Source organism: Juglans regia, chromosome 13, assembly GCF_001411555.2.
Source record: "Juglans regia cultivar Chandler chromosome 13, Walnut 2.0, whole genome shotgun sequence".
Lineage (NCBI taxonomy): Eukaryota > Viridiplantae > Streptophyta > Magnoliopsida > Fagales > Juglandaceae > Juglans > Juglans regia.
In genome coordinates this window covers 287,584-302,813 of record NC_049913.1, presented here as the reverse complement: position 1 = coordinate 302,813, position 15,230 = coordinate 287,584, and the positions used below count along the sequence as shown (strand labels likewise).

The following is a 15,230-nucleotide window of genomic DNA, read 5'->3' as shown; positions in this document are numbered from 1 at the left end:
TTCAACAAGTATAAGATCACAATCTCTGACCCCCAAAATCTTCAAAATAAAAGAAAATACTACCTAATCAGATAAAGAAAACCAAATCAGAATTAGGAGACGTCAATTAAAACGTCCAGATACTGTACAAGAGCAAAACCTTATGCGATTCAGGGATGCAATTGCACGAAGAGCACTGCGGATCATGTCTTCATTACGATCTACTTCTTGCTTCACAGCATCTTGCTTAGGCTTAAAATTGATAGTTTTCTGCAGAGGATCCACCAACGAGTCCAACACTAATGGACACAGAACTAACTTCAGATAAGAATTCTGGATCTCAGCTAAATCTTAGTAAAGCAAAACTAATGAAATCACTAACCTGCCAGTACAGCAGATGGACACTTCTCCGCAAGTTTGGAGAGGATAAGGTGGCAAGGCATTTTAACATCATAATGATCTGAAAGAGACAAATCCAAAATTATTGATGAAAGCACTAAAAACTGCAAACACCATTACGCTTTCTTTTAACAAATCATTGAAGATTTTATTTCAAAAATGCAACAGGCATAGCCCATGTAGACGGGAATAAAACACCATAATGTTATCATTGTATCCAGATAGGCATAAAAAACAACAAAACTAACTCTTATGATTTAGCTAAAAAGACCGTTTTATCACTTATGAACCCGAATGACTAGATAAAAAACACGTTTTGAACAGTATGTAAAAACCAATTAAGGAGAACGGTATTTCAAGAGGTAAACTAATAACCACCTGGAGTACAACCTTCAATCACATATAAATACTTAACTCATTAAAAGAGAATATGCACACATACGCCCTGTGAAAAGGAACCAATTCCATACAAAAAAATATAGTAAACCAGAGTTTTATCTTATTTGAAATATAAAAACCCAAAAATATTTTTTTGATTGGCACCGGGTGTCCGAGAACAGCATCCCGACTAATTCCGAAGGTGCACAGGCGTAAAAACCCAAAAATATTAGACATATTGAGGCTACTATCAAGTTCCACCCACAAATCTGAATTGATAACAAATAAAAAATGGTAGGCATAAGAATGTAATCAAATTAAAACTAACCATCCAGACCAGATTTGAGGTAAGGGACGATAAAAGATGAAGGATTCACTTGATCAAGACAACTATCCAGCAATGTATCCACACATTCAAAAGCAGCCTTTCTCAATTCCAGTCCATCATCCACAATGTGCTTAAAAGGACCAAGATCAACTGTCCTTATTAATTCTTGCTGCAACAGGAATTATAAAATAGAACATCAGACAATTTAGATATAATAATAGTGAACAATACGACAGGAGAGAGAGAGAGAGAGAGAGAATAGCAGGGTTATTCCAAGCAAAAAAAGCATAAAATTTCCACCTATTCTAAAAAAGTTATAGTTTGTGTAAAAAGAATGGGAAAGATGTGATCATCTATTATTTCACTGAGGTCGCTTGAACTCTCTGAAGCAGTTTCTTTGGTGAGAGTGGGGGGGGATAGCTTGAGATGTGGGTCATGCCAAGAAGGGTGGTTGACTTTCTGGCATCCTGGCGAGGTCCATATAGCAGCCCAATTGCAGTGATATGGACGATGGCTCGCATATGCTTACTATGGTGCATTTAGAGGTAATGGAACAATATAAGTTGAGGATGCGAGTGGAATATGAAATTAAAACTTCCCTATCCAACACTTTGTTTCTCTGGGCTTATGTAATGGGTTTTAATGGATTAAATGTCCATGATTTCCTTTTATCAGCTTATAATTTTAACATCGTGTTTCTCTTGTACACAACCCGCGTACTTGAGCTATGCCTTGCCCTTACTAATAAAATGATTGATTACCTATCAGAAAAAGAGTCTCACTCGGGGTGTAAACAGAACAGCTGACTAACTCTATGCAAAAGTTATCTCATGCACATATTGAAGTGCTAGAATCAAGAAAATAATTTATAAAACAGCTATCATGGGGATAGCATAAATTATGATAGAATTCTCTACTCCACCTGAGCAACTGGAACATCAAAAACAGTTGACAAGAAAACTAGCAGAAATAATTACATAAAAATCACCATTAGTGAAAGCCCTTTCAGCAACATTTGACCTCAAGTTAATCGATCATCTCCAGTATATGAATCATTCAAAAATATCATACTATATGAAGTAAAACCCAAAACTCAACAACCATTAGTAAAAGCCCCATCAGCACCATTTGACCTCTAATTAATTAATAATCCCCACTACATTAATCATTCAAAAATATCATACTATCTGAAGTAAAACCCAAAACTCAAATCCAACATATTGATAGGCCCAATCAAGGTTACCACCGACAGTCTCTTTTAAGTGCACATAGCATGCTTAAAAAGGGCTTCTCAAAGAATTTGTGGATATTCAAAAAACAGTTCAGAAATATCCACACCAAGAAGCTATATAAAAATGAAGTACAGCATTAAAGCACTGGAAGAGTATGATGATGTGTTTGATGTAATTGATACCGCAACATATAAGCTTAACATGCTAATCTAGCATGCAAGTACAAGGACCAGTCGTAGAGGATCATTTACATTAGATAATATGCCAAGGCATTTTAATAACAAAATGGAAGGTAGACATTGATTCATCATAAATAATAACAACACATGTAAGTTACCTTAACAATTGTCTGATCATAAAGAAGCGGCAATAATTCAGAAAGAAGCCCCTTGATGAGGTTTGGCTTATTGTGAGCGAATGTACTTAGAGCCAACACAGCTGCACGCCTAACATGCTGCATGCCAGGGATATATAAGTAACCATAAGGCCGAAAAGCCCATAATCACCTACTACTACACATCTACTCACAAAAGGTTTGAGACAGTTTAGAGATGAATGATGGGATCTCAAGGTTTGAGAATTACCCTGTCATGATCCTTAATAAGCATCAAGAATGAAGAGATCTCAGGGTGTATAATCTCATCAATCTTCTCAGGCCTCTCAACTATAGAATATTTTACAGCAATGACAACCGTAGCTCTAGTGAATGCAGCTGAACTGGTTGTTCGTACCTATAAGAAATTGAGAATAGAAGACAAAGTTTTACATCCCATCAAATGCAAATATATAATACATCATTGGCATAAGTAGAAGTAGACAAGGTCATCTGTTGAAATACTTTGAGTGCGGGAACAAGTTTTGCAGGTTCAATAAGTGCAACTTTCCCTAGACACTCAGCTACAACATTGCGAACACCCTCCTCCTCACTTTCACAGTGGTTAAATAGTAACTTAAGAATCTTCTCAACACTAGAATCCTGAAATTCCGCTTTATCCACAGACTGCCTTACTATGACCTGCAAGATGGGATAGAATTAAACCATTGTATAGGAGGAAATCCAGCTCTAATATAGAATGCTAGTTCAAGAGCACACACCTCCTTCAAGGAATGAAGCAAAAGATATTGTTTCTTCTGCTGATTATCAATTTGGTCCAAGATAAAAGGCAAATACTTGGATAGATTACCGACAGCAATATTGCCAAGAGCATAGGAGGCAGCAGACTTTATCTCTTCAAAGGGAGATTGAAAGGACTCTATGACAATATTTTCTATATGCACATGAGAGCTTAGATCTTTCCTTCTCCCAATTTCCCCAAGACATAACAAGGCAAGGTGCTGCTTCGCCTAAAAAGCAACAATGAAAGCGACTGTAATTGGAGAATACAAGAGGACGGAGAGATTGGTGTCACAATGTATAACAAGAAAATGTGTTTGTAAGCGAGAGAGCAAATGAAAATGTTCTTCAAAGTTACATAACATAGAAATCAGACTAGTCTTCGTTGTAGCAATAGGGGTCACGTGTGTGCCCCAGACAAATCTCACTACTCGTCCAAAGTCTAGCAAATATTTATAAGTTTTGGGTGGGGGTAAAATGGTTAGTGGGCCTCTAGAACTCTTTAATAATTTTGAACATGGAACTCTTTACATTTGATAGAATCAGGCATAAACAAGCATAAGTCTGGTAGTCAGACTGAAAGTATAAAATCCATCATCCCACTCAGTTTGATATGCGATAGTGTGCATGTACATGCATGTGCATATATCTAGAGAAATGTTTTTATTAGCAATCAATAATTTTCATTAAAAAGATAAAACATATATAGAAAAAATGCAAAGAAACAATGAAAATTCAGCCCATTATATCCATATTGCTGCCCATAGAACCCAAGTATAAGAGGAATTCCCTAAGGAGGCTACCAAGCGAAAAAAAAAATCTGCTCTTGGAACCACATTAGTCTGCCAAATACTCATCCACAGCTCTTCCATATGTACCTCTAGGAGGATTCGTTGAGGGCCCTATCTCCATGGCAAACGTATGAATAGTGACGAAGCACATGGCCTGAATAGACTTACTACTGCTTTCTTTCAAGTTTGCTAAAATGTAATTAAAGACTTACTCCAGGATTTCCACAGCAATAGTAAGTTCTAAGAGAAAAGTCTTAATGCAACTTTCATAGCCCTCATTCCTAAAAAAGCTGCAAGTAATAGTAGTAGTAGTAGTTATTAAAGACTACTGCCCCATTACTCTTGTGAGTGAAATCTAAAAGATAATTGCTAGAGTCCTTGCTAATCGGTTGACTAAGGTTATCAAGAAGATTCATTCAAAGCCACAAAACATGCTTGTTAAAGATAGACTAATTTTAGATCTAGTGCTTAATGCTAATGAATGTCTGGACAGTAGACTCAGCCCAAGTAAACCAAGGGTCCTTTGTAAACTAGATATTGAGATGACCAACAATCACGTTAATTGAGAGTTGTGGCTTTAGGAAGATATGGCGATCTGGGACAACGCATTGTTTCTCTTCAATGTGCTTTTCCGTATTGGTAAAAGGCATTCCAGCTGGTTTCTTCAGTATGTCTTGCCATGTTCAAATTCCATCCAACCATATTACTCATCATACAGCCTCCACTGTGAGTTATAAAAACCAATACAAGAGACTACCTACGAAACTCATAATTTATAAATTCATGAAAAGCAGAGAACTCTACTGGAAATGATCAACAACTACTAAAAATATAACATTCAATAATGGACTTTATGTATATGAATGCCAACTTGGATATAGAGGGAAAGAAAACTTACCGAATTGGTACTGCTGTCATCTTTGAGGATTTCAGTAAGCATTTCGACAGTTGACAAGCATTTCTGATCACCAGCAGCAAGGCAGAGAACAGCTACACATTGAGCTATTGAATACAATGCCTGCTTTGCAACCCCACCGGACTGTGGAGATGGTTTAGCGCTTGAAAGAAGAGAGTCCAGTAAGGCATCAAAACTTGTGTTTGCTGAATAAACTAATGCAGCAAAAAAATTTTGCAAAGCCTGAAATTGCACAAGCAATGTTTTTAAAAACCTTATATTCTAGATCAAACCCAATTCAAGTAAAAATGCAGATAAAGTACCAAAAGGGCTTGCCCCTGCAGCAATGAGCTCTTTATTAATATTAGTGCTTGAGGAAGAACTTTGTTTCTAACAGCCAAACCAACATTTGGGCTTGGCCTCCTATCAGCCATCAGGGTGCAACAGAGTTCCAGGGCAAGAGCAGTCATATGCAAGTCTGAATCACTGGAAAATAGTTAATGAACAATAACAACTATTAGAAAGTAATCTAAAAATCTAAATAGCCCCTAACCATACCCAACTTTGAAAAGAAGTAAAATGAACATCAAGATAAAGTAACAAGAGAAAACCTAATCAGAGCTGAAAGTTCCACAATAATAACTTCATATGCAGATGGACCAATACTATCACCATAAGCAACTATCAGGGAATTTAGGGTTCCCAATGTAGCCTGCCTTAAAGCTCGATTAGCCTATTTTCAAAACAAGGAAACAAAGTTCAGAAATTCGTTCAGAACCTGTTGAGTGGTTCTCACCACTTGAGCATTGTTAAAAGAAATATAACTAAAATGACAGCAAGCACAGGATCCCCATACCTTGCGCAGAAATCCTGTCAATTCTGTAATTACATGCTCCAGAACGCATGATAAATCAATCTGAAGCGGAGAAGCAGAAATGACAGCAAATGCCTGTATACAAAGCATTTAATGTCTTTATATAATCATAATCCAGAGGGAGGGTCATGCGTGCACACAAAAACATGCGCCACACACCCATGTATACATGCATCAGTAAATAACTACCAAGTGCTGATGCATGGATCTGATGATATAAAAACACTGCTCAGATAAATATTTTAACTCTGACAATTAGATTTGTTCAAATGGTTTCCCACACCATCCCCACCCCGGCAACAAGCATGCACATGAAAGCATAGGTAGGAGCATGGGACAATAAATTTTCCTCTCTAAATAGAATTCTTATTATAATAGTATTTCAATGGCAAATCTATGCAATAAAGTTGACCGACAAATACAAACGCATTACGTGTTGTGGGCAATTAGAAATGTAGAGGAAATACATCCAACCATAGGTTCTAAGATAAATTGGGACAATGAAAAGATTAATTATAAGATTTTTTAGATCAGCCAAAGGGTGTTCGGATCTGAGTCATATGTAATAAAAATACACATTGAAAAAAATAGGCTTAAACCAGTTATATTGACATAGACAAGAAGATGAACATTAGAAAACAAAACCCTCAAAATTCATGTACAATATGCAAGATACCAACCTTCACAGCCGTAAGACGGGTTATCTCATTTCCCATCCGATCAACAAGTACAGGAAGGCAAGTAGGCAATTCTGCACTGAGGCTATCACCAAATGTTGCCACGACAAGTCCCATGCAAGAGATAGCACACTCCTTAACCTCCTGGGAACTAAGAAATATGAGAAACAGCAAAAGCATTCGAGAACAAACTTCAATTACAAATTTTACTGACCTGATCTTGATCTTGGTTTGTCAAACGTGACATTATGGCATTGTATATTGGCTGAACATAAGCTTTAAAATCAAAACCAAAACCCTACATCACCAAGCCATTCAAAAGATTAGAAGATGGCTGAACAATGTGTCTAAGTCTAACAGTGAATAATAAAATAACCTCAGTATTAGGGCGCACAACACGGACAACTTCTCCGCATACTCTCAATGCCTCAGCTGTTACTTTGTAATAACGCTCACCCACAGCAGATAAAACAGGACCAGAAAGAGCCTGCAATAACATAGGTTTAGTATGTATCTGAACCAATCGTAAAGCTTACATTGTTGTCCACTGTTGTATACTCACTAAAATATACTCAAAGATGAAAGTTGTTTGTACAAATTCTATGAAGCACGAAACAGTAGAGTACACAGGAAAAATGCTGATAGAGGAGAGCATAACAATTCATATCAGAAAAAGTAATATCACAATAATTAAGGGCTGATTTGGTTAACACAAAACCAACTGTCTCATATCATCTCATCTCATATAATCATTACAACTTTCTCAAACTCTCACACAAAATATCATAAACAATTCAACTTTTTCAAATCTCAAAACAAAAATAATATTATAATAATATTTTATTCAACTTTCAACAAAATATCTCATCTCATCTGAACTGCGTAACCAAATGAGGCCTAAGGCATGCATACAGCAAAAAAAGCAAACATCTCACTTCACGATGTAGCAATCCTCTGACTCGTAAAGGCATTCAAAATTGCAGAACATGCACCAAAAAGTCTCTCCTATGTACAAGCAAGATACCTATAATTAAGATGAAAACATTCAATTCATTCCAAGAAATTAGACTGAGATCTGCCTCGTTTTTTCTTCCTTTCTTTTTTTTTTTTTTTTTTTTGGGGTGCAATTAAAGATTTGAAAATCTCTTAAGAGGATAGAATACTTAGGTTTGTGAGATCTACCATGAAAAGAATCCACTAAAGATAAGAACTACATGTGTCAGACAAGATAGCAAAGTGCCACAAATAGGAGGATTGGCAAACAAACAGAACAAAATGAAAAAATGTAGGATCTTTTTTTCAGTTTCAATAAAGCACTAAATTGTAATCGCATTCAAATCAAAGAAACTGATTAAATATTTATCCATCCCATGTACGAGGTAGGCTACCTAGAATAAAGACAAAGATGTCGGACCAATAACAAGAACATGCATTGAGATCACCCCCTTTTCAAAAAAGATCTCTTAAGAAGTCCAGAAATATGGTTTTGAATTTGGCTTGAAAGATCTCTAACAAGGTTATCGGGAAAATAAAAGTTCACAAAGACTGGCAATGGCTATCCATTCATCACAAAAAAGCCTAAACTCAGATGTTGATTTCTGACTTTGACAGGTAATTATGGAGGCTGTTTAAAGCATTATCATATTATCGCCAAAGATTGAAAAGGCATTGGTTAGCCAAATGAGGAATATTGTTCTAAAATACCAACAAACTTCAACCCTTATCAACAACCTTAAGCATCAACTACAACTTAACTTTTTTTTTACATGGATCGGAGGGTTTTAGCTTCTGGACATTGGTTACATTTTAGACATGCATGGAAATTGAGCAGACTGCACAAACAATCAAGAACTCCTTGTAGAGAGCTGAAACAAAAGCTAGCACAGCATCTACTACCAAGTTTGAGTGACCCTCAAGTACAGATCAAAATGACTGTCCATAAATTTCAGAATGCTATCAACTGGGGCTCACTTCAGAAACACATGACGCATCTTTCCATGTAGGAGGGAAGCTAATACAGAAAAATATATCATGTCTTCCACAGAAGGCAGTAAAAATAAGTTCAAAGTCACTGCTGATACCTCAATGTGAGGATGGAAAACAGGAGGAGAATGTGAAGCTAAAACCAATCTAGTAAATATAAGAGCTTCGATCTTCAAATTCGAGGTAGAAGATTTGTCCTGGAGAAGAACACAAGAGGGAAAGAGCATCAAGGAGAAAACCAGACAAATTTTAATACACCTTCAACAACAGACAATTTACTCACACTTAATGCCTTTTCAATTCCTGGAATTAGCGATCCAATGAGGTCTGCAAGGCAGTCTGGCAAGACAACCACAAGTTCTTTTAAAACAGAAAATGCACCAACCTGCAAGCAGACAAATCACTTAAGTATATTTGGTCTGTTACCTATGATCCACAACGATATCATTGATTCCTACCTTAGTCTTGATGGATTTCTCACGTAGCTGCCTATTTATGGATCTAACTATCTTCGGCACTTCTTGCTTCAATAACCATCTTGGGCTGCCAGTTACAATTTTATCATCAGCTCCGTAAAAAAAAAAACAGTGAGCACTAATCTGAAAAGCCGAAATTGCTACCAACTCCAATAGCATCCCCTGGATGGTCAGGGTTACCAGGATACAAGGTTAGATGAGGGAAGAACTAGGAGTTAGTATTTCGACTATGGAGATGAAAAGAAACCATGGGAAAAAAAAAGTTCCTCAGATAGAAAAATACAGACCCAATATTCTGATCTTCTCCACCCATTTGGCTATCAAGCACACAACAAAACCATTGAGAGGTGAAAACCAAACCCTCACATCTCTTGGGTTATCATGTGGTTCTAAATCAACATCCAAAACCATTTGTGTCAATTTCATTAAAGAGATTAGTTCTAGCTTAACTTACTTTCATTCTTTGATTTACTCGACCTTCTTGGCTCTTTTTTTTTTCCAATTGGTGAGATCAGGGTGCCTGATTTCTCGGATATTGGATTTTTTTTTGAGTAAAAATCCCACGTATTATTGAAAAAAGTGCTAGGGGCACAATCCAACTACACAAGCAAAGGGGAACGCCTAATTTAAAGAGCTTATCGAAGCCATATGAAGGAATCAAAATGGGAGTTGTGGATTGTAGTCCACTCATACAAATATCTAAGCATGAAGGTTCTCAACTCTGGCAAAGTTCTAAACATTTCAAAATGACGTATGTAAGAATAAACAAAAACTTAATATAGAGAGATGTTTTGTTTTTATCTGTAACAAATTTAAGTTGATCAAAAGAGTAGAAAAGAGCCCAAGTCTTAACATAGAGAGATGTTATCATGAGGAATTAGTAGAATGTTGTGTGTGGGGATTTACATGTGGAGGATTTGACGACCAATTCACAGCACTACTCACTGCTATTGAGGCAGGTCACCTACTTGAAATGAAATCAAGATTTAAGAAGAGCAAGGAGTTAAAGCGTCTTACTTGGGCAATCAACTATGACAATAAGGGAGATAGTTCAAGTCGAAGGAAGACTAGAGGGAGGGCATGAAGCCTTCCTCTGTCTTTGTAGGAAGGGGTGCAGTATTAGTTTCGGGTGTAGTATGTAGAATGTAGCCTCTAAGGGAGTTTTGGGTGGTATCTTAGTTTTGTGGAAACAAGGGGTCAGGGTAGTTACATTTGCTTTGCTGCGGGGAGGGGCGTTTTGTCCCAATCAAGCATGGTGTATATTGGATAGTCTTACTGGTCATTAGGGGTACTCTATTATGGGCTAGGTGTTCTCTCTTGTATACACCCAGTGTATTTGATTACGCCTATTGATATTAATAGTTACTTATAAAAAAAAAATTATAAGAATTCCAACTATCACCGTACACGCAACATAAAATGGTCAAAATGTCATACCCCCATTCTAATAACTGATAAGAATAGGTGGTGTATGAATCTCACATTACTTGGAAGGAGAAATTCTTGCTCATTTGTAATGCCCAATGGCTTATCAGAATTGGGTATCACAATCTCCCCCACTTATATTCCTCTATTATCAATAAAATTCTTATTTACTGATAAAAAAAAAATTCCGTCCTCGTCGAGCCAGTCCATTGTAGGTGGCACGGCTCAAGTCTCACATTTCTAGTTGGGATAGACTCTGATACCATTTGGAACACTCAATAGAAGGCCCAAGCCACATGGCCTATACTACAAAAGCACTAGTAAATGATACAATTTGAGCACCATTGGAACATCATAAAGAGCAAGAAGTTCTCATTTCCAAGCAATGTGGAATTCTCATACATTGCCTACCTTTATCAAAATAGGGTATCACAATGGGCTCCAATTGTTTTTTTTATCGGTAAATAAAATTTTATTGATCATAAGAATAGGCAAAGCCCAAGTACACGGGCCATATACAAGAGCAATACCTAGGACATCGAGCTGTCTCGCAATGTAGCAAGAGATGGTTCACAGACTCGCCCCCTTCTCTACACATGCAGCATCAATCTACAATGATTACCCTTCGTTTCCTCAAGTTGTCAGTTGTGAGAATCTTACCCAACGAAGTTGTCCACACAAAGAATGCGGCTTTGAGAATGTCGCATTCCTTAGAGCTGTCAATGATTGGGAAGATGACACAATCTTTGAATTCTACACCCTAGTCTATAAGAAGTCTGGATAGGCTTCCTTAAGTGTCATCACCACACCATATGTTATGCCAGAATTTGATATAGGACCCGTCACCTGCCTCAAAACGGGTAAAATTAGAAGAGATATTCCATCCACGTCTTATGTGCTTCCAGAGCCCCACCCCATAGGGTCCATTCACCTCATTCGAGCACCAACCTCCCCATGCTCTACCATACTTTGAATCTAAAACTGATCTCCACAAATTAAAGCTCGATGTTCTAAGGGATATCGCCATAGCCATTTACCCAACAATGCCTTGTTAAAAAACTGCAAATTTCGGATACCCATGCCTCATTGATAAGTTGGGGAACATACGGTGGCCCATTTTACCAAATATAATTTGAACTCATCATTCATCCCTCCTCCCCATAGGAAATTCGGTTGTATTTTCTCCATGCGGTAAGCTACCTGTGATGAAAGCGAAAATAAAGAGAGGAAATAAGTTGGTAGGTTGGATAGGGTACTTTACTCTTGTGGAGTGGAGTGGAGTGGGGGAGGAGTTCAAGTTTCACTTAGTCAAGTCGGGGGTTAGGCATTAGAAATATGAGGATCTTTAACCGGGCGTTACTTGAAAAATGGTTGTGGAGATATAATAAAAAACCAAAAGCCCTGTGGAAGTTGGTGATTGAGAGCAAATATGGAGGTTTATGGGGGGGATGGTGCACTAAAGAAGTCAAAGGGGCTTATGGAGTGGGATTGTGGAAAGATATTAGAAGAGGATGGGAGGTCTTTTCTCGACACACTAGACTTCATTTGGGTGAGGGTTCCAATATTAAATTCTGGAGAGATATTTGGTGCGGTAATAGTACTCCAAGAGGTATTTCCTTCTCTTTTCCAAATTGCTAGTGCTAAAGATGTTTCAGTGGCGGAAGTCATGGGGATATCCAGGGGGCAAATCCAATGGAATGTCAATTTTAGTCGGGCAGCACAAGACTGGGAAATGAGCAGCTTTATAGATTTTTATAGCCTTTCGTACTCTATAAAACCAAGCAATCAGCAAAAAGATGTGTTGTGGTTGATTCCCGCAGGTAAAGGTGTTTTCTCGATTCGCTCTTTTTATAAGGCTCTCATACAAGAACCCAATATTCAGTTTCCGTGGAGAAGGCATTGAGACATAAGGCGCCCCCAAAGCTGCATTCTTCGTGTGGACAACTTCGTTGGGTAAGATTCTCACAACCGACAACTTGAGGAAACGATGGGTAATCATTATAGATTGGTGTTGCATGTGTAGAGAAGGGGGCGAGTCTATGAACCATCTCCTACTACATTGCGAGATAGCTAGAGTATTATGGAATGAGGTGTTCAGTAGATTAGACTTGGCTTGGGCTATGCCGGAGACAGTGCTGGCCAGTTGGACAAATCTAAGAGACATGCAACAGATTAAAAATGTTTAGAAGATGATCCTTATATGCATCATGTGGTGTTTATGGCAGGAGCGCAATGACCGGACGTTTGAAGACAATGAGAGATTGCTCGAGGAGCTTAAAGTTTTATTTTTTAGAACGCTATGTACTTGAGCCATTGTTGTTGACTTCAATGGCATGGACCTACATGATTTTCTTGTCTCTAATGCGCCTACTTAGTTTAGGGCTACTTTTGTTTTCTATTAGAGTTATGTACATGATTATGCCTATTCATTGATCAATAAAGTTTGTTTACTTACAAAAAAAAAATATGAGTGTGACTCTACCACCTTTGGATAAGTACATCCACTTCCAACTAGTGAGTTTCCACTCTATCTTTAGGACATCATTCCAAATGGATAAACACTCAACAGGAGGCCAAGATATTTAATTGGTAAATGAGGTATCTTACATCCCAGGATAGGAACCATACCGTCCACACTTTGCACTTGCCCCACCGAAATTACATCTGATTTGCCCAAGTTCACCTTCAAACCGAAAACGACTCCAAAGCATAAAAGGAGATCCCTCAGTGCACGGATATGATCATGGCTGGCCTTGCAAAATACCAGGGTATCATCGGCAAATAAGAAGTGAGAAATATTGAGAGAGCCAGTATTGGCTTCCCCCACTAAAAGACAGATATAAAGCCACCCTTCACCACATCGTCGGTCATTTTGCTAAGTACTTCCATTACGAAAACAAAAAGTAATGGAGATAAGGGATCCCCCTGTCTCAATCCTCAAAAAACAGTGTTGAGCCATTAATCAAAATAAAGAAGTGTGCAGTAGAGATGCAATGTTTGATCCATGAGCACCATTCACCCCAAACCCACATAGCTCTAGCATGTAGAGTAAGAAGCTCCAATTGACTCGATCATAGGTCTTTTCCATATCTAGTTTGCAAAGAAGCCCTAGCTTTCCCAACTTGAGTCTACTATCCAAATATTCATTGGCAACAATCACCGCATCAAGTATTTGCCTCCCCTACACAAAGGCATTTTGGGGCTTTGATATTACTTTCTCCACCACCATGCTTAATATGTTCGCCAAGACTTTTGAGATGATTTTGTACATCCCACTCACCAAACTTATGGGGCAATAATCTTTCACCTCAACCAACCGTGATTTTTAGGAATAAGTGCAATGAAAGTGGCATTAAGGCTTTTTTCAAATCTTCCACTTTCATGGAACTCTTGAAAGACCCCCATATTATCGCCCTTGATCACTTCCTAACAAAATTGAAAGAACACCATTGTGAAGCCGTCCGAACTTGAGCTTTGTCACCCGCCATACTTTTTAACACTTTCCGAACCTCCATTTTTTCAAAAGGCCTCTCGACCCATCCTTTTACTTGTGGATCAATAGTATCAAAGGTAAGTCTGTCTATTCTCGAGCGCCAAGAGAATTGTTCCAAAAGTATGTTCTCATAGTAGTCGTCAACAACGTATCAATGGTATGTTCTCGATTTCTGACTTCGGTTGGGCTAGATAGTCACCCCATCCGCCAACAACGTATCAATGGTGTTGTTTGTTCTGTGCGAGTTAGCCGCCCGATGGAAGAACTTGGCACAATTATCCCCCTCTAACCAGAGGCTCTTGACTTTTGTCTCCAAGATATCTCTTCCACGAGAGAGATCCTCTCAAGTTCTACAAACACTTGAGTTTTGTGAGCCCTTTCCATTTCTGGCATTTCCCTTTCCTCCAATATATTCTTTAAACCTTTAGGCCACATGTGTTTTCGTAAATGAGATAAAAGTTGAAAGTGGAATAAAATATTATTAGAACATCTTTTTTTCATATTATTTTTGTTTTAGGATTTGAAAAAGTTGAATTGTTTATTTTATTTTGTGTGAAAATTTAAAAACGCTATAATGATTAGATGAGATGAGATGAAAAGTTTTGTGAAAGTGAATGAGGCCTAACGTTCCTCCAAAAGTGTCTTCTTCTGGCTTTCCACATTACCAAACACCTGTTCATTTCAGCTCTTCAGATCTTTTTTCAATGCCTTCAATTTACATGCCAGAATATAACTTGGGGTTCCATGGAAATGATAAGAAGTCCACCATTGTTTAACGCAGTCAATAAAGCCCTCAGATTTCAGCCACATGTTCTCGAATTTGAAGTGCCTTGGACCTCTATGTATTATGCCACAATCAAGAAGGATGGGAAAGTGGTCTGAACATAGTCAGGGAAGACGCTTTTGAATAGGGGTGCTACCCGGCACCTCCGCCCCGCACCGCACCGCACCGCACCATGCGAGGTAAGGGTTTTCAACCCCGCCTTCGGGAGGCGGGGGCAGGGCCCCTACCCCGGTAGAGGGGGCTGGGGTTGAAACCGCACCTAGCCCCGCCCCCCACTCAACCCAGTGATTCACTGGATCTATAATTTTTTTTGGATCTAAAATTTTTTTTAGACCCAAATTATAATATAATATAATTATAAATTTTATTCAAAAAAATATAAACTCATTAGAATTGTATTTT

The 15,230-nt window shown here is 38.1% G+C and overlaps 1 protein-coding gene across 1 annotated transcript in view; it reads right to left on the bottom strand.

Moving 5' to 3' along the window:
* LOC108988886 (cullin-associated NEDD8-dissociated protein 1) overlaps positions 1–15,230 on the bottom strand; it is a 31,113-nt gene that overhangs the window by 1,215 nt on the left and 14,668 nt on the right. Inside the window, exons 12-28 of the mRNA XM_018962269.2 lie at positions 9,109–9,193; positions 8,934–9,035; positions 8,749–8,847; positions 7,044–7,154; positions 6,882–6,965; positions 6,671–6,811; positions 5,973–6,065; positions 5,728–5,849; positions 5,440–5,602; positions 5,120–5,359; positions 3,412–3,660; positions 3,155–3,331; positions 2,901–3,047; positions 2,654–2,770; positions 1,085–1,253; positions 362–439; positions 140–278 (exon numbers count right to left, since the gene is read on the bottom strand). Coding sequence (XP_018817814.1) covers positions 140–278; positions 362–439; positions 1,085–1,253; positions 2,654–2,770; positions 2,901–3,047; positions 3,155–3,331; positions 3,412–3,660; positions 5,120–5,359; positions 5,440–5,602; positions 5,728–5,849; positions 5,973–6,065; positions 6,671–6,811; positions 6,882–6,965; positions 7,044–7,154; positions 8,749–8,847; positions 8,934–9,035; positions 9,109–9,193 — 2,316 coding nt within the window. The remainder of the gene's footprint in view (positions 1–139; positions 279–361; positions 440–1,084; positions 1,254–2,653; positions 2,771–2,900; positions 3,048–3,154; positions 3,332–3,411; positions 3,661–5,119; positions 5,360–5,439; positions 5,603–5,727; positions 5,850–5,972; positions 6,066–6,670; positions 6,812–6,881; positions 6,966–7,043; positions 7,155–8,748; positions 8,848–8,933; positions 9,036–9,108; positions 9,194–15,230) is intronic.